The sequence below is a fragment of the Triturus cristatus genome, chromosome 5_2 (genome assembly GCF_964204655.1).
Source record: "Triturus cristatus chromosome 5_2, aTriCri1.1, whole genome shotgun sequence".
Lineage (NCBI taxonomy): Eukaryota > Metazoa > Chordata > Amphibia > Caudata > Salamandridae > Triturus > Triturus cristatus.
The window spans coordinates 457,260,959-457,280,288 of record NC_140588.1 but is presented as its reverse complement, the minus strand read 5'-3'; the positions used below and the strand labels follow the sequence as shown (position 1 = coordinate 457,280,288).

Sequence of the window (19,330 nt, the reverse complement as noted above, 5' to 3'; positions counted from 1 at the left end):
AGAAGCAAATGCTGACAAGTTTATTGTCAGTAGAATGTAATGTTCAAACAGAGACCTTACCATTTAATCCACAGAGATACAATTGGTGGGAAAGGGATTTTACATCACAGGCCTTTTTTCCTGGATGTAGTGATCATAACACTTATCTAAAACAGTGCTATGAATTACAAGAGCTAAATTATGAAACTATTGGTGGTTCAGATTTCAAAAAGCATAAAGAAATGCAGAACAGAAAACATATTCAAGTACAAAGTTGTTTTTTTTATTTGTCACTGTAAGAAACTTTTTTTCTTTGTTATAAAAGAGCTAAGCCGTTCCAAAAGCCAGAGCACAATTCATATGTACACAGTGCTAAAAAGCCTTCAGATTAATCTAAGGCTTGAAACATCAGATCGTAACTGCGGGTGTATCAAACAGACACTAGTCCAGGTACATTTTAAGCCTATCTCTACCAGACATAAATGTATTTACGCATTAAAAAACAGGATTACAACAGTTTATAAAAAAAACTTTTTATAAAAGTGAAAAAAACAATGATAATCGGCCTTTTATCATACACGTTGGAAGGATATGCCACAATACTTTTTCAAAGGAAGATATTCTACACTCATGAGGACATTAATACATGAAATAAAAGGCTTGTAAAATACATCTGGACAACAGAGGTGTGCTGTGTGCATAACGATTTTTTCTTAAAAAGCACAGAGCTATGACTAACATTTGGCAAAATTCTTGGTCCCTCTTTAACAGAATCAACACAACATAAGGCACATACTTACAATTTCTGAATTTGCTGATGAAGTTGTATGTGTAAAAGACAAACATATTTTAATACATGGGTGCCTGACCTTAAAATGAATGCCTACATGACGCAAGACCAGGAAAGTACAAATCATGCAATCTGACTGCTTGAACACTTTCATCATGCGTACCTGTTCATGACATTCTTTGGTGCATAGGGAATGTCAAAATAATCTGAATCATGTGTATCAAACATACAGAGGATGGATTTTGAGAACTTTTTTCTTTTTAACAGTACCTATTGTAAAATACTCTGAGATTTACAAGCGCCATACAATCATCAATCTTTGCTTTTATTTCTTTAGATTTAGTATAGAAAATTGCATTTGATGTTGGATGTTTCTGCTAAAAACCACTGAAAAAAAGCACTTTCTTTACAGTCTTTTAAATGTATCTACTCAAGTGCAGAACCTGTGAGCAACTTAAACCTTTACAGCACTTACATGTTCGGTAAATGTTCTGTTACAACCACAGAGATAGTACAAAGATAGTACAATGTGTGGTCACAGCACTATTGTCCAAACACAAGACACGTTAAGCAGCTAATGTGCACCATCAAGTACCATATATGCACCAATTTTGCTTGCACCAAACGCAGCCAATATAAAACAGCTCTGAAATCTAAGGAAAGCTAAACTTCCTTGAAAATGTTTAATGCTTTTCCTAAACTGCAGCCACATAGGGGCCAACTGAATTCAAGCCCTCTGAAAAACTATTGTGTAAGCAAAGGGATATAAAAAAACAATGCAATTACATCTAAATGATTGCTCCTTGGTTGTGAATATGGCTTAAAGATGAAACAAATATACCCTCATTACAGGCCTGTGCCTTTCACAAATTTAAATTTTTTTTTAAAGCAGCACATTCTCTGCGGAAAATGTGTCAAATATGCTATATCATTCTACAGTAAAATATAATCTGAATGTAATGTTTCACACTCATTCCAAGCTCATCAGATGTGTAGTAAATATATGTTTGTGGAGCAAGACTCCTCAACTTGTTTTACAACTTGGATCGTCCAGTGGAATACCCTCATGAGTACCTACACACACGCACTCAACCACACACACACCTCCATACCACTGCCTCCCACACACATCCATATACACAGCAATATAACAACAAATAATTGTTGGTGAAAAACTTTTTCTTGATTCAAACAATTATCGTATTAGCATGTTATGGTAACTAAATTGTGATGCCAAAAATGACTTCGGAGTGCTTATGATGTCACCTTGAGTTCAGACTTTCATTTAACCATGGGGAAGCAAAAATGATCATCATATTTTTTTGTGTTTTATATTATTCAGAAATTGTGCTCGCTAAAATGAAATGTGAAAAACTTCTGCAATATCCAGCTGCAACAGTAGTTGTCCAAATCGCTACAATTCATCACTGATTAAAGTTTCAAACACATACAATGTAAGTTGGGCTTGTATAAAAATAATATATTTATCTTGACAATTGTACAAAGTGTTTAGAGCAACAGAAAATCACCAGTCATTTCTATCCTTTTTGTTCACATGCATGTCACATTTTTACATTGTTCTACAATAAAAAAGAAAGCATACTGACTTTCAAACGGGGTGGAGAATAGGAGGTAACAATACTGATCCAAACAACTGAAATGGAAGACAGTTTCTCCCTAGAACACTTTAGGGTTTTCAGAGTCATTATTCCATAAAAGGAACATACATGTAGTACATCCTATGCGGATGGGACGAGAATGCTAAAATACATATATAACTAAAAAATACCAGTCTTTGTATCTCTTATTTTCTAGTCATTCTTTTCAGATGCCTATTGCATAACAGCAAGAAACTTGCTTTCTTCTGCAAGAGAGGTCAGTAAAGAACTCATGTCCCCAATTGCCATGTTGGTTGTGCTGACCGGCATAATTGGGAATGTAAGAGACGCTCGTGGAGTAGTGAGGCGTGAAGAGTTGCGTGAGAGATTCAGGATAATACTCGGGCTCAGGGCTCCAGAGATTAAGCTGGCATTGTCCCCATCATCTAAGATTGAGTCGAAATCAATCTGAACCCCTAACAGACTGTTGCTGTCAATATTATCAACTGTGCTTGTCACTTGGTTGGCCCCCGGGGATAGAAGCTCAGATGAATTGGCAGTGTCCTGTAGGAGGCAGCTGGATTCTGTAACAGGGACAGAACTGATTTTCACGACGTGCTCATTAGGTCCTAATGTTTGGTCATACAACTGACCAGAGTAATTTGACATGTTAGCACAGGATTGTTGAAATTCACTTTGCGTCTCCATTTTAACACTGTTTATCCTGCATGCCTGGTTTGCATCATTGATATGTTCTTGCAATGGCAGGATGTGATGCCTGTGCATGCTTTGTCGTCTGTTTCCCCCGTAGTTGATATTACCAAATGGCTGGTAACCTTTTATGACCATCATATTTGACTGATTTCCATTGTTATTGGGAGATGTTTGTTGCTCTTCGTAGGAAGTGGCATGTGACACAAGGTTAACCTGCCCAGATATAATTTGATTGGATCGACCAGCTTCATAAGCATGCGTGCTTTCATTCCCTTGGTGGTTGGCAAGGTGCTCATTCAGAAAATAATCATTTTCGATTGCATTTCTGCTCCGCAGACCATTAATGATGTCTCTCGATTGAGAATCGACAATTAAGGATGGTGAAAATGGTGCCTGCCCCACATTCATCTGCAAGCTATTGTTTTTTGGCTTCAGCCTTTGTGCACCTACATCACAGGTGCTAACCATAATTTCCTGCCTGTTCATGGTTTCACCATACTGGTGTGCTCTGTTTTGCTGCATACTGCTAAAAGAGTTACCAGAATTGTTCATTGTCAAACCGTAAGGGCTATTTTCCATGTTATGGAAACATGCATGCGCAATTCCATTTCTTGACTGATTTTGCTGCTGAATAATCATGTTGTTAAATAGCCCAAATGCACGGTTTTGCTGTACCATAGAACGCTGCTCATATTTTCCTTTTAAGGGAGGCTTTTCTGCACTTCCTGAGCTGACCTCATTCCACTGAATTGGCAAATCATTTTTGTCTGCATCAGAGTTGAGGTGATCGGAGTTGTGGTAACGCTGACTTCCTTGATTGTTTGTTGAATGTCCCTGTTCAAAGCTGCTGCTGCTGTTCCCCATGGCTGTGCTCTGTTGCTCTTTGTTTATTGAGACGTTGCTCTGCAAGTGCTCGTGGGGACTAAGGTTCTGAGAGTTCAGATACTGAACAACATCATCTGGAAGGAAGTCCTCATCATCTAAATTCCCATCAGCCTCCATGATCATTGCCTCTAGGGCCACATTCTCACTGATACTTGGCGGACAGGGAGAGTAATTATTGCGCATTAACCCACTCTCAGAGCGTGTATAGTTCTGGAGACTTAAATTACGCCTTTCTGAGGATGGAGGAAAAGCAGGAGGATTGACATTGTTCAGGCTGTTGAAACGCTGTACTCCAGCAGAGGAAAGGTTATTGGAAACCATTCTTACTGGATCACTGGCTCTTCGTGTTGCATTCCCTTGCATCTCTTGAGGTAAAATATGCCTTCTTCCAAAACTGTTTGCCCCACCATCACTAGACCTTCTTGGAATATTCCCTGAAGAAAGTGTTAACCCTGAATCTCTGTTGTCACCCAAAAGTGCCATTCGTGTTTTCAGGCTCATTCTCTCCATGTTAGGCAGTGGTGTCGGTGGTGGGCCCCCAGTCGCCGCAGCATACTTAGCTTTCAGTCGGTACTGCTGAGCTGGTGTAAGGCTCAGGAAACTTGGTAGACCATCATACTGACTTGTGTCACTCGATCTTCTGGAGGCATCCGTGGAGATTGGATCATAGGAATCCGTAACGCTCAAATTGTGGTGCCTTCCCTCCACCTGAGAAGCATCACTTGACCGCCGGCTTGAAAAACATGGTGAAATACCAGAGGACCTCCGACTACTTAAGTATGCTGAACTGATGGTGCTCGTGTTGCTGTCGCGCCTGTTGTTCAGCATGTTTAACACTGTGATGTCAGTGCTGGAAAAGTCATTTTTGCTTGGAAGAATAGTCATGGATCCTACTGAATTGCAGTTGTTGCTTGACTGGTAACCTAAAGCAAAACACAAACATGGCCAGTTAGCCTGCTTTACATATTTGCCACAGTTTATAAAAATAACATGCGCATTCAAAAAGAACAACTCCCATGAATGTTTTGGGTTAAACACTTGTAAATATTTGTCAAGCTCAATTCAATAAATTCATTATGTTTTGGGGATAAGGCTTAAAAGTAGAAATGTAAACATATGGATTAAAGGCTAACCGTGGCTCCTGGTCCAGTACTGTCATTGATTGACTATGGCAAAATAATATATTGTAAAATCAAATGATGTGTAAATGTCAACAGATCCCAGTGGTAACATGTAGTTTGATAACACACATTTGCTTTATAATATCTAGTAATATTTGTAAGAAATAAACAGTCTTTCATTGGCTGAAATTTTATAAGTCATGGGGAAAACCACATGCCAAAGAAGTTGTTGATTTTGAAACATTGTTGGATTGTTCAAAAAAGTGTTTCCATATTACACAAGAAGCACTGTAGCATTGTTGTTCATGATGTTTGTAGAAACACAGTATCAGTTCTTATATTTTTGTGTAGAAAAGATGATAGAGCAAATATCTTTTTGCTCACAAGGGTGAAAGATATATTCAGTTACACTTCCATGATCTTTGTTTGCCCCCAAATTCCAAACTCCCTTTTCAGGTGAATTTCACAACTAGTGGCATAAAAGAAAGCTCAGTCCAACTTAATGTCTTCACCACTGAAATATTGTCAGCGACTTTAACTGTGTGTTTGCTAAAAGTATTGCCTCGGGCCAGGTTTAGAGTTTGCCAGCCTCAACGACATATGTTCATATTGGCAGGAACCACAGTCATTGCAGTTGCTGTCAATGTTGTATAAGTTAGATGAATGGCTTCGACAAACAGGACAGCCGTCCATCAAACCTTTACATAGCTTTACTTTTTTCAAAAAAACAAAATCAGAGTGTGGGAGTTTGTTTTTCAAAAAATGTACACTAATGACTGCCACACCGTCTGAGTTTTGTCCCATGGTGTAGGAGTAATTTTGTTTTTTTTACGTGTTTTATGATGATTTACCTGGCGTTAACAGATAGTTAAAAAAAAAAGCCCCCCCCCCCCCCAATTGGGCAGACAGTTGGATGGCTAAACTTCAATGGCCAATACTCGATCGGGCTGGCAGAAGAACATGTTAGCGATGGAGGCGGAGTAGGCTCCATTGTTGACATATTGTCATCTGCCCACCTCTAAATCAGTCAAGAAGACAGTGAGTTTGGCAGAGAGGGTACTCAGTCGCAAAAACGATAGAGTACCCTCCACATTAAACTCTAAATCAGCCTCTTAATTTCCAAAATTTCTTAGAGCAATTGTCTTTGGATGCCTCATTGTATATCATTTCCCTCCATTTTAATAAGTGAAAATGGGGTCTAAACTTGAGGCATGCCTATTTCCTTCTTTTATTATGTAAGAAGTAAAATAGGAGAATTTTGATGTGATTACTTTTTGCCTGGGGCATATCTTTTACATAGTGTGCTAGTCTCAGGATCATTCATTGAAGTTCTGATCATAAGGTAGTCGATATTACTTTTATCCAGCTGTGGGTATGTTAAACAGAATTAGTAGTGCATCAAACTAAGGCATGCTAAATCTTGTAACGAGTCTCCCATAGATCTATTATTTCTTCTGAATATGTACTTATTACTAGTGAGAAATATTAGCCATTAAATAGTTGCTTTCATATTGGACTTTCCATGTTTAATAGAATTTCTTTATATTACTCAAACATTTTATTTCATCAGAACAACACAACACATTACATGAAGGAAAACTAAGGTTTGGACACTACCAAAAGGGGGTTCCATACACTGCTTGTAGCAAGTAGAGGCAGTTGCAATATGTGATAAATTAAACAGAAGTGAAAAGAACAATCAGACATTTAGTAATGCATAATTAACCAATTTATGACCTTACCATTTCCACTGATGAGCTGTAAGTTTGGGGCTCTGGAAGGCGGAACGGGGTTTAGTCTTGGCAGCATTCCATTGACTTGTTTGAACTTTTCTACTTTTACTTGCTCCATCCATCTGGTCCCTGTCATAATTCTCCTGGCTTGTAAACCGAGTGCTGAATTTGCTGTGGAAATGGTAGAGTCCATGATTGGGGTTTCATCAATGGCACTGAGGTCTCCTACACTATCTCCACTACTTAGAGTAAGCTCGATCCCACTGTTGGAATAGTTGCTGAAGGGGGACTGTTCGCTGCTGCATGAAGACTTACCACCAGGGCTTGGCTGAGATGTCTGTTGGAAAAATAAACAGACCAAGATGTAAGAGTGGTCCACAAACAGCTTCAAGACTGTCAACAAGTCAAGGGATAAGTAATCATTTCAGGTAATAAGAAGTACCCATATCCAACAAAATATAATTTGACACCTGAAATAGAAAGATGACCACCACTTCTGCTACTTAGAGGATACACTTGGTTTCTTTTAATTTCTATTCCTGATTATGGACAAAAACAGATTACCCATAAGCAAACAGAGAGTGGTGACATGTATGGCTATGCCCTGTTACAATAGGACAAATATCAATAGAAAGGCAATTAAGAGAAATACTGCAACACTGTGATTGTGTGATGCTTCCATAAGTTCTGCCAGGGAGCTTGTAGGAAATATATATGCTCTAGGTAGCAAGTGAATAAATAAATAGTCATACTGATAGAAGAATGTGTCCATACACTATCATCAGCAATAGCTGGAGTACATGTTTTTTTTGTGTTTGTGTGATTATGTGTGCCTAGGTATATGTTAGACCTGTCAGCCTTAGGGTGATCTTCCCACCAACGTTTTACATCCCTCCTTTATTTTTTTCTGACCTCGTTTGTGCTAGCAATAGGACTATGATCACCTTACCACTGCTAACCAGTGCTAAGCACATGTTCTCTCTTTTCGAAACATGGTACTATTGGCTTATACTAAATTGGCATATTTAATTTACTATATGTCCCAAGTAAAGTGGTACTAGATGTACCCGGGGCCTGTAAATTAAATGCTACCAGTGGGCCTCCCGCACTGACTGTGCCACCCACTTAAGTAGCCCTTTCGATATGTCTTAGGCCTGCCATTGTTGAGCCTGTGTGAGCAATTAAAACTGCCATTTCGACCTGGCAAAATAAGTCTTTTGCCAGGTCCAAATCTTCTTTTTAAATAAATATAAGACACCCCTAGGTTAGGCCCTGGACATCCCAGAGGGCAGGGTGCAATGTATTTTTTAAAAAAATAGGACTTGTACCTTTAAGTTTTTCATGTCTTGGTAATGAAAAACACTTAAATATGTTTTTTACTACTGCAAGGCCTATCTCTCTCATAGGATAACACTGGAGTTGACATATTAGATTCTATAAGTGTAATTTGTAAATAGGAAGGGATAACCAGTTCATGTTTGGTGTCTTTGGAATCCTAATTTATAATCCAAAAATATGTTGAAGTCAGAATGTAAATAACAATTCTGAAAATTTTGCTTTTAGAAAGCTGGTGTTTTCTTGCCCTAGCCAGTTAGTGCCTGCAGCCTACCTCTGGTCACATGACTAGGTGTAGCTTGCAGTTAGGGGTTGTGTATTCCTCATAGACAGCCCAGGATGGGAAGGAGGAGCTGGACTCAGCCTCACTCGCACCTGAATAAGCTGTGTCCTGTCACCACACAAAGGGCCTAACAACCCTGCATTGTCACTTCAGCCAGCTTGGAGCCAGGTCAGGGAACTCCATGCACTTCAAAGATACTGTCTAAAAGCTTCACCCACCTTACACAGCCAGGGTATAAAAAAGGGGACCTAAGACACCATGGGGCAGATTTATGTTCCCTGGCGCATCCCTGCAAATCAGCATGGATGCGCCAGGGAAGATGCGTCACGCAAGTTCGCCTTTGCGCCACCGCAGATGCGCCGCATTTACAATGCGGTGCATCGTGGCGCAAAGACAAGCAGATATGTGACGCATCTGCTGGCGTAAGGTTGGCGCAGTGCTGAAGTTGCGTCGCAAGCGCGACGCAACTCCAGCACTGTTCCAACCTACCCTATCCCTAACATGGTGCGTCAAGCCTTACGCCTGCTTCAAGCAGGTGCAGGGTTTTGACGCATCAGCGTTGGGAAGGTGACTCAGTGAAATCTTATAGAGTTCACTGAGTCACTTTTCAGGGGCGTTCCTGCGACGGAACGCCCCCCCTGAGTAGAAACGCCCACATGAAACCTGCGCAGGTTTCATGTGGCGCAGGGCTTTACACCGTGACGCATCTCCATAGATGCGTCACGATCTAAATGGGGCGCAACATGGCGCAGGGTTTACGCCGCCGCTGCGTCACAAAAGTGACACAACGGCGGCGTAAAAGGGGCGTAAGTCCCTCATAAATCTTCCCCCAACTCTTTAGTACACTTCGTGACCTGTGGATACTCTGGTAGGAAGAAGGACTGTTGTGCTGCTGAAATGACTGCCACTCTGCTGGACTGTTCCCTGACTTGCATCTCTTGAACCAGGAACCCAGAGTGACTCAAAGGGCCAGTTGACTGGCTTCCTGATCTGAAGCTTCATGGATATAACTCTTCTAACAACCTAGCACCTGCCCCTGAACTCTCCCATCTGTGAGTCTACACTGTCAAGTGGTGTCACACCAGTACTGGGCCTTTGGAAGTGGGCCTGCCTTTGTGGATCAAGGAGGACCCATACTCTTTCACTGTGCAGTTCTTCCAAAGGCTACTTTCTGGCCAGTGCTTAGCAGGTCTTAATGCAGAGAACATTCCAACAGGATGACTTGAATGTTTGATTTGTTCCGCATTCCGTCCATCATTTGTTTGTCCACTGCCATGAGAGGGTGCATGTGTCAACTGGCGGATGGTTCAATCTCTACACACAAAGCCATCATTCCAAATAGGCTCATTACAGTGTGGACGGTGATGGGACGGTGTATCTGAAAAACAGACAGCAGCTGTTGAAATGCCATCCCCTTCTGTTGTTTCAGTGGTAAGCTTTGCCTGTTTCCACATTTAGAATGGAACCGAGGAAGGGCTGAATTTGTTGGGGTTGAAGATGCAACTTTTTTGCACTGATGGTAAAAATTGCGCTGTGAAGTAGAAACACTGCTAGCCGCGTGTGCTAGGCATCGTTGTTTCATGCTGTTCTTTATTGTCTGACGTCAAAATATGTAAACGCGACTGATGTTTCTATACAGATGGGCTGCTTCAACCATCAGGCACCTTGTAAACACCCTTAGATATTCAGTAATGTCGAAGGACAACACCTTGAATTGGTAGTGTTTTCCAATTACCAAAAATCAAAGGTACTAGTGGTGCACTGGGTGTATAGGGCTGTGAAAGTGAAAGTCTTTCATTTCTGACATGAAGTCAACTCGGCATAGCAGCGAGATGACCAATTGACCATGTGAAAATATTTGGAGCATTTGATCATGTTCAATGGTCAGAGGTGGAGGATTGGTTGGACTGAAGTGTTCTTTTTGGGGATGAAAATACAGGGAGTACACCCCTGTGCTCAATTGGTGTACAGGTTCTAGTTCTATGGGGCCCTTTGCTAGGATTGCCTGCACCTCTACCTCAAGAAGATGAAGGTGATCTGAACTCAGTACATGATGGTGGGGTGGGATTTTGAGATGGGGAGTGTGAAAATTGAGTCAATACCCTACCCTCACAACGAGGATGATCTACTGGGCTAATGTAAGGCTTTGCCACATTAATGGGAAGTGCCTTAGGGTCTGATTTAGATCTTGGCTGACGGGTTACTCTGTCACAATGGTGACGGATATCCCATACGCCGAAATATAAAACCCATTATATTCTATGGGATTTATATTTAGACGGACAGGACACGTATGAAACAATCTTGCATTTGCAAACAGTGTGAATCTGTGATTTCTGCCATTAGCCAATACAAAATAGCCTTCAAGATGTATGAAAGGCTTTGTAGTCACAATTTTAAGGAATCGAAAACATATTGATTACCTAAAATTGTGACTGCAAATAGAGATTCGCATTTTGCAAGTCCCTTAGCACATGTACCTAGCATTTTATAAATGTAAACTGTGCATTCAGGAAAATGCTACTAATATTGAATCCAAGTCGATAGTAATGATATGCACATTTTGAAATATGCACAAAATGCCATTTTCAAAGTGCCATGTAGCACACACATGCCCATAGGGTGGTCTGTGACAACTGCGAAATGCTTTCCCTACTAGAGCACAAGCAAATGCTCACAAGCCCACCCCACAGCAAGGCTTTATTTTTCAGGGTGTGAATAGGCATGTTCCATCGATGACAAACTTCATCGGGCATAGGCCACAATGTGCCTTGGGGCATTGGGATGTCTGGACACAGATTTTTATCAAACACATATATATAGGTGATAACTATACATGCACAACAAACTGATTTTATTTTATGGAGATGACTGTGGTTTTTGATAGGTACGAACACATATATGTGTATTTTGAGAAGTGCTGGAGGAAAAGAACTAAAGTATAGCCACTGTAACATGGAACTTCAGGTGCATAATAGCTAGTGTAAAATACTCTTTTGTATTGTTCGTATTTCTCAAAGCACAGCCAACAGTATATTAAAGTGAAAAACTTCTGTGGAATTAATTTCTGCCTGACTCTGTGTTTAGCGCATATTTTTGGAAAGATAGATCTTTGGACTAGACTGCTGTTCTGATTGTGATTCAAATGTGTAGTAAACCAAAATTATTTCCATGGAGAGCATTCGTTTGTGGGTACTTGGTGGTACAATACGTGAAAGGAGAATTCAGTTTCAGTGTAGGCTCAGGGGTCATGCCACAAAAACGACAATCACAATTGCTATTTACTGCCAACCCAGTGGGCAGTCACATAAAAAAACATGGAGTTATTGAAACCAGTATGAACCTACAATGCAAGGCAAATAATCTTTCAAGCAGTACTTTAATTTCACATTCTTCCCAACATTGACCTCTTCCTAAAAATACCTTTTTCTACCCATTCTGTATAATTCTGAGAGAAAGTCACATGGGCATTGGAATCATTGTGTTTATGAACACTCAAATGCGTCACCAATGGATTTCTTTATGGATGCAGTGAAAAAACATATCAAGTGGTGAAATGTCAAGACCACACTGTAAAAAATGAAAGATGAGATTCATGTAAAAATATGACACGATGGCTTCTGTCGAAATACTTTAAACATCCCTCACCTTATTACCCACTGTCCTTAGGAAGTTACCGCAAGACATTTATTGAAATTAGAAAGAAGAAAGACCAGATTAGTTAAAAGAATATGGTTAGTTTTAATATATTCTTCACAAACTAAAGGAAAATCACTAACAATGTTATATACAGTATCAGGGAAATTTAATTTTCAGTCAGGGAAGTGCTAAATAATAAGAATGTATTGTCTGCAAAAATATTTACTATACGTGTTGTGTTTTCATCGGGCCTAGTGTTCAACCATAATGTTTGGTACCACACTGAAGCTTATTGATATTCAACAATTGGGCCAGAAATGTTCTGCCCGCTTTCTGTCAGCATTAGTAGAAGCCTCTCTGGAAGACGCCAAATACAGTGAATTGGAACAATAAGATAATGACTTTACACTCATACTTCTTTTGTGTTGGAGGTACATATTACAACTGCACTCACAGAAGGTATTTATACAATTAGCACTGTTGCCAAAAGTACACAACAAACTTTTAGGGCATGTTACCTCAGCACAATTTGGAAACAACTTTGAGAACACCTAGAGGGTGCAAGTCCCTGGTAAGCGATAAAAGTACAGCAATAGTGCTAGTTATTCAACATACTTGGAGATATATTAAATGTCAGGCGTAATAATAATCAAGGGTAATGTAAATTTAATTAAACATTTCTGAAGGGGGTCAGATAAACTGAGCTTGATGAACATCAATTGTATCTTCTAAAGCGCCAAGAGGCCCTCGAGTGAACAGAGCTCTATAAGTACAACTAACATTAACATCTACAAAACTGCTAATATTCTGGGCACACAAGTCTCGGCCCCCTTCTCAAATATTAATGATGTTCAGTCAATGTGATGCAGTTTGCATAACTGTTTGTTCTGCAAGGGTTTATACGTTATGAAAGTGCTTATAAACAATGGATATGTAGTTAGTGGATTATTTCTGTTCTATAACTAATCAGATGACTCAAGGGCCCAGCTTTTCTGACTTCTAATTATTTCAGCTCACAAAATGCTGTTATTGCATAACAGTAATATTATTTACACACCAATATAAGCTCATATTGAAGGCTAAGAAGTGTAATGAATGTAGTAGGAAACTGGCTGTGTATATGATATACCACTAGGTGGTCCAATCTAGCACAGAGTCCAGGGATTTCCCTAGAAGTGTACAGGGCTCAATGCAAACCCAAGCTGCTCTATTAATGGTAGTGTGGGCGAGCTGCCTTAGGCCTAACACAGAGGAATGTAAGACATTTATTGCACAATATTGACCAATAAGGGGCACACGACTCACCAAAGAGTTCCACACCAATGTTATAGAAATAACCGTTGTTAGAGTTTTATTTCAAAATAAGGTAAGTACATTTTTAAATAAAAAAAAGTTTCAGTTTCAAAAGTCGACAGTGCAATTTTCAAGGAGTTCAATGTTATCCCATGGAGGAAAACAATAATGCAGGTATAAAGGTAAGTATTCAACTTACAGTTCCAGTCTTCGGGACAAAAGGTCAGCAAGGGTCAGTTGAGTACAAAAACTGCACCACCAGCAGAACAAGGGCGGGCGGGTGTAGAGGTAAAACTTAGTTTGGCCCAATCAGTTTCAACGGAGACTGGGGGTGTTCAAAGCCACACTGCTTGCAGGTAGGTAAACTGGTTGCAGGGGCTCAGCTTTGGGGGTAAGATAAAGCACAGGGAGGGGCCACAAAGCAGCACAGTACATACACCATCAGCGGCACAGGGGTGGCTGGGTGCAGGGTGCAAATTCAGCATCGGACACCCAATGCTTTTCAATGGAGAACGTGCTTCGGACAACTCGGCTGCAGGCGTCGCACCAGAGGCTGCAAGAAGGAGACCTATGACAGCACTGGTAAGTCGAGATGCAGGGGGTCGAAGGAGCACCGTCGATTCAGCACACCAAGGCCCAGGGGTTCAGGTGCAGGGGTACCTTTAGACGTTGTATTCTTCTTACCGGAGCTGGTCGCGGTCAGGGGGAACCTCTGGATTCAGGCTGCAGGCATAGTCATGGAATCCAGGAGGGGTCAGCCAGCGCTCGACTTGAGATCAGAATTGCTTTGGAATCTGTTCTGGGTTGGTGGGCTACCTGGACAAGGGCCGCAGGCATCAGGTACAGAGTGGCCTGGACTCGTGGTTCTAGCTGGCAGCAGGGTCCTTGGTGTTGGATTCTTGGGGAAAGAACCGCTATCCTCTGGAGTTCTGGTCTTTTTCAAAGTTCAGGCAGTCTTCTTTGGGTTTCTGGAAATCGCTGGCTGCAGGACAGGCATTGTCTTCTTGCAGGGTCTTTGAAGCTGGTGACAGGCCAGTAGGGCTGGGGCCAAGCCAGTAGTCGTCTTCAGGCTGCGCTACACGGCGTCTTCTTCGTCCTTCTTTTTAGGTCGCAGGTAACTAGTTTCAAGGTCTGAGGGAGCCTCCTAAATACTAGATTTAGGGGTCATTTTAAGGGAGTTACAGGCAGGGCGAATGGGCACCTCACCTGGGATGACTACACCCTCTATTATGCCACTGATTGGAAGAGTCCCTTCATCTTCAAGATGGTGGGGACGGAAAAGTGTGCTTAACTTCTCCTCCTCCACCTGAAAGGTGGAGTTGGAAAAGGTGGGCACACCTGCTAAACTTTCTAGTTTTACCGCTGGGCTTCCTGCACAAAGTGGGGGTATAAACCGGGGGCTGCCATCTGCTGCTAGCAGCAGAGGTTGGGGGTCGCATAACAAAGGCAGCAGACCTTTAAAGCTCCCCCTTCGAGCATTGTCCCGATCCTGGTGGAAGAGGTTTACAACTCTGCCCAGGATGTGCATTGTTTCGAGTCCTGGAGAGTAGAGGCTCTCTATCCAGGGGTCCAGAAACCTCTCTGTGTGCAACAGGCTGCCTAAAGCCAGTCAGTGACCAAACCAGGGCCGGTACGTTTTCAGGGAGCACCTCTGTGCCCTCTGTGTACATGTTACAATAAATCTCACGCTGGCATCAGTGTGGATTTATTAAAAAGGAGTTGTTTGGTACCAAATATTCCTGTATTGAGGGAAGCCATCATGGTGCTGTGGAACTTGAGTTGTCAAGTTCCTAGCCCATGTACTCTCTATTGGCTTCCCTGGCATTTACAATACTAAGGAATAGACCCTAATACTGTAGAGGCATATCTGATATGCCCACACCTGTATATAGTGCACCCTGTCTTCGGGTTGGTAAGGCCTGCTGGAGGGATGACTTACCTATATCTTAGGCAGTGGTCGTTGGAATGGCATTTTTTCACCTTACTGGGCATGTAAGCTGAAGGGCAGTGGCATAGTCCCAGTGAGCAGGTCCCACAGGGCCCTCTTCAGCTCCCAAGCCCTAGGTACCCAGGGTACCATTTACTAGGGACTTACAGGGAATAGAAGTATCAATTGTGGATATGTTTTTTGGAAAGAACACTGGTACTGGGGAACCTGGACTGCATGGAGCCAGTACTCTACAGTCAAAGTTGCATCAAAAGCCAGGCACAAAGTGGCGGGTACTGCAGCTAAACACCATTTTCCCACTTAGGAATGGCAGGGTTTAGGGAATCTAAAAGCATACTAATAGTAATTATTTTCTACATTGTATTGGGATAGCCATTGCATGTTAGTGTATGTATTTCTCGCGGTTCACGCATTGGTATCTCTATTTGCTTGAAGTATTATAGCTTTTGGTTAAGTTTACACAAGTCTCTAGTTAAATATTGAAAACGTTCACATGCAAAAAGTAATGCTGCTTACCATTGGCTTTTCAGTCTTGACAGACTTCACCTGTAGGCATTCTTCACGTTTTGAGGTAGAGTTGCTGAGGTCCCGTTGATCACCAAGTGCACTATGTCCTGGTGATCGTGACTGTGAATGACTTCCAGATTCCCTTGGGGGGGGAGGTCTCGGGTGGAGATCCCCACGCTGCTTCTTGGTCACATGTGCTTCGGGTCCATGTACTGTCTTCACATGCTTGCGGAGGGAGCTGGGATCTGTGTAGCGTTTCGTACAGCCCGGGATTTTGCAAACATATGGTTTCTACCAAAACATAAACAAATATCTGTTTGTTTAGATTTTATTTAAAATCTAAAAGCATTCTTTGTTGAAGAATCAGAGCAACACAGTCTACAGAGATTTCAAACAATCACCTACAACATCAAAAAAATATCTTCTGCAATTGAATATTGTTTTGACAACTTTTGGCAATACTTGCTCTGAAATCAGCATGCAGTGTATATGGGACCCAACTTTTCAATTTGTCATTTTAAACCGCTATCAGACTTTAAATCAATGGCAAATAATTGTCAGTGCAGCTTGATTAGTGATTGTATAAAGAATAGACTGAACCTGAAATGTGTGTTACCATAGCTCAGTGGTGGATCTACTAATTCCAAAAACATTTCCCCCCCCCCTTAAATTCTTTTAGAAAATTAATTAAATATGTCTTCCACAGAAACAGATATAATGGCTTGTAGAGTTTTGAAATTCAGCACTCAAGCATTTTAATTAAGTGCAAAAGAGAAAATGCATATGGGGCAACGATAATGAAATGCTGTTAGCAAATTATGGAGCCAATTTATATGCTGGGAGTGTGTATACTCCATCACAACGGTGACAGAGTATACACACCAATAACATAAAGGTTCGCCCGCCTAATTTAACTGTGCGTGGACCAATGGTTTGGATACAGTGGTCACTACTCTGTCACTGCCATAGCCAAGCCTCTCCGATGGCCTGATGAAGCAAGGGCCGTCAGAGAAACGGCTACATGCCCCCTAACCTAATTTAAATGGACAGAGATGTAGCCATTGATTTTCTGTCTGTCACCGCCAGGCAAACCCTGGTGGTGAGGGACAGTAAAATATAAATAATGCTCCCCCCACCATGGGAGATGACTTCCATAGAAAGGGAGCATTATTGTTTTTATTTTTTATTTTATTTTAAATCCTGTTTTTTTTTTTTTCTTCAAACTGAAGAATTTCAACTGTTTGGAGCAGGATTGTGTCACGCTGACGCAACCCTGCTCTAAACAGCAATATGCATTGACAGGAGCCACCGTGATGGTGGATCCTGCCAATATCTTATAAATGAGCGCCACGTTGGCGGTCATTTATAAATTTGGCGGGCATGCCCTCCACCACATGGACAGAGTAATCCACTCCGTCACTCAGCAGCAACAACAGGCTGTGCGCCGAAATATTGTCCCCCTATGTCTTCTGCATGTTCTGTAAGGGAATTCACAAGTCAAAAATGTGTGGGACATGAAATGCTTTCATCTGGTTCTATCTCTTTTAATATCAATATATTTAATATACTATAAATACTTAAATTGCTTTCCCACATGATGTCAATGTTCACACTCCAAGCACTGGTAAAAGGTACCAACCGGTACTTTGCAAAATCCTTCCACTTCAAAAAATGGACCACAAGGTTAAGTTAAGCCAGGACCAAATCTGAGGGTCTCTGTAACATTCATAAGCTTACTCAAGCAAAGGTGCACAATAGCAGAAGAAACTGGCTCCTTTCAACGCTTTTTTCAGAAACTTTTTATCATCTGCCACCTGTCTGATTCGTCATTTATTACTCAAGATGATCAACCAAGGAGCGAGATCCATGGGAATACAGTACACAAGATTATGGAATTTACTTACCCACTCCTTATACAGCAAACCCAACTACCTTTGATAGAAGAAACTCCAGAAATCTAAACGCTATATATTTGTCTCTTCCTTGTATGCTCCTAACATTTGTGGTTGCTAGAGAGGAACATTGGCTGTGAGCTTGTTGCTCTGACTGAACTCTTAACACCTAATGCTAGCACAGATCTGTACACTGTTAACTTCTCTAGTGCGTTTAAATAATTGAAAGGTATGTTACAGCACCTTATAATATCCCCAAATAAAAAAATGCATCAATCCAACCATCCTTTAAAAAATCTTATCACTGTGCATCTTGTGCTAAATGTACAGCTCACATATATTTTTTCTATAAATTTCTTAAAGTACCTTAACAATTGAAGAACAAACACTACAACCTTGTCCGATCAAGACCCATGATAATCTGGGCTCCTGTTATTCTTGTTTGACTGCAGTGAGACAGTTGGAAAATGCTTTCAATATATTAACAATGTATTAATGTAGCTGGGTTGTGTACAATGTTGGGACATTCAATTTCGATGAAAACTGTGAAAATCAAAATTCTGTGATTACCGTGACTAGTCATTGTGTGGATGCCATTTGATCTTGCATGTTTCATGATTACAAACTGGCTAATGTTTTAGATATTAATTTTGCTTTAAAAAGCACATATGCACAGCATTCAATAACCACGGAGAGCAGTAGATTAAGGAGTGATATATCATCACAAACTGACAGCATGTCAGTAAGCAATTGGGAAATCTTGGGTGCCTCCTAAATGATCTTCAACAAATATCAGAAAGCAGAAGTAACTGACACAAATCATCCAGCTCAAACATATACTCCTGCCAATTAATGCCATGGGCTGGTATCTGTAGATTGCAGCATTGCTAAATGATAAAAAAAGAAATCCCTGATATGGTGTTAGCCCATTAAAACATTGTTTATGGTTTCAAAATAGCAACTGAACAAAATAAGCCCCAAACCACAGAACTCATGCTCTAACTCAGGAAGCGTTCAAAGTGATGTTCTGCTGTGGTATGTTCTGTGCAGAACATTACCCTGAAAGCCCTGACGCAGGAATAATGTGAGTTCCATTCAGCATATGAAGGCATTCCGCTCGGAGAAACTTTCCAAGAGAAATGTCTTTTCCTGTATTTAGCAATTGGAAAGAAAAAAATACAACTTACACATATAATTAAGATTGTTACAATAATAAGGTCGTTTAGAATATGCTTATAAAAATGGAAGGCAATAAGTGTTGTTTTGCAGTTCTTTGTGAGCCAAAAACGTTTTTCCAATTACATACTTTGAAGAGCTTTAGCTATTTTACTTGCCATAGGTTTGCAAGCATTGACTAGAATGAACTGTGGAAAACAAAGCCATCCTGTTAATCTGGCCTGAAAGTGTATAGTTATAAAAGAATGTTTACTTAGATCATACCTGAAAAAACATGCCCAGAGATAAAAGAAAATATTTGAAAGTAGGAAATTGAAAAAAGAACTTGAGCATAGTATTCTACACGCATATTCAACAAGAATTGAAATCTACTTTTCCTTTACTGTGATGTAAAGAAAATGGTATGAATTTCGCCCAAGTTTAAAATAAATTCCTGT

General features: G+C 40.8%; 1 protein-coding gene across 2 annotated transcripts in view; it reads right to left on the bottom strand.

Annotated features, from left to right (window-relative positions):
- Positions 1 to 240: 240 nt before the first annotated feature.
- Positions 241 to 19,330, bottom strand: part of GLI3 (GLI family zinc finger 3) — a 363,934-nt gene continuing 344,844 nt past the window's right edge. For both annotated transcript variants that reach the window (XM_085607427.1, XM_085607429.1), the window contains exons 13-15: positions 15,835 to 16,116; positions 6,830 to 7,157; positions 241 to 4,889 (exon numbers count right to left, since the gene is read on the bottom strand). In XM_085607427.1, the coding sequence (XP_085463553.1) occupies positions 2,602 to 4,889; positions 6,830 to 7,157; positions 15,835 to 16,116 (2,898 nt within the window). In that variant the 3' untranslated portion in view covers positions 241 to 2,601. The remainder of the gene's footprint in view (positions 4,890 to 6,829; positions 7,158 to 15,834; positions 16,117 to 19,330) is intronic.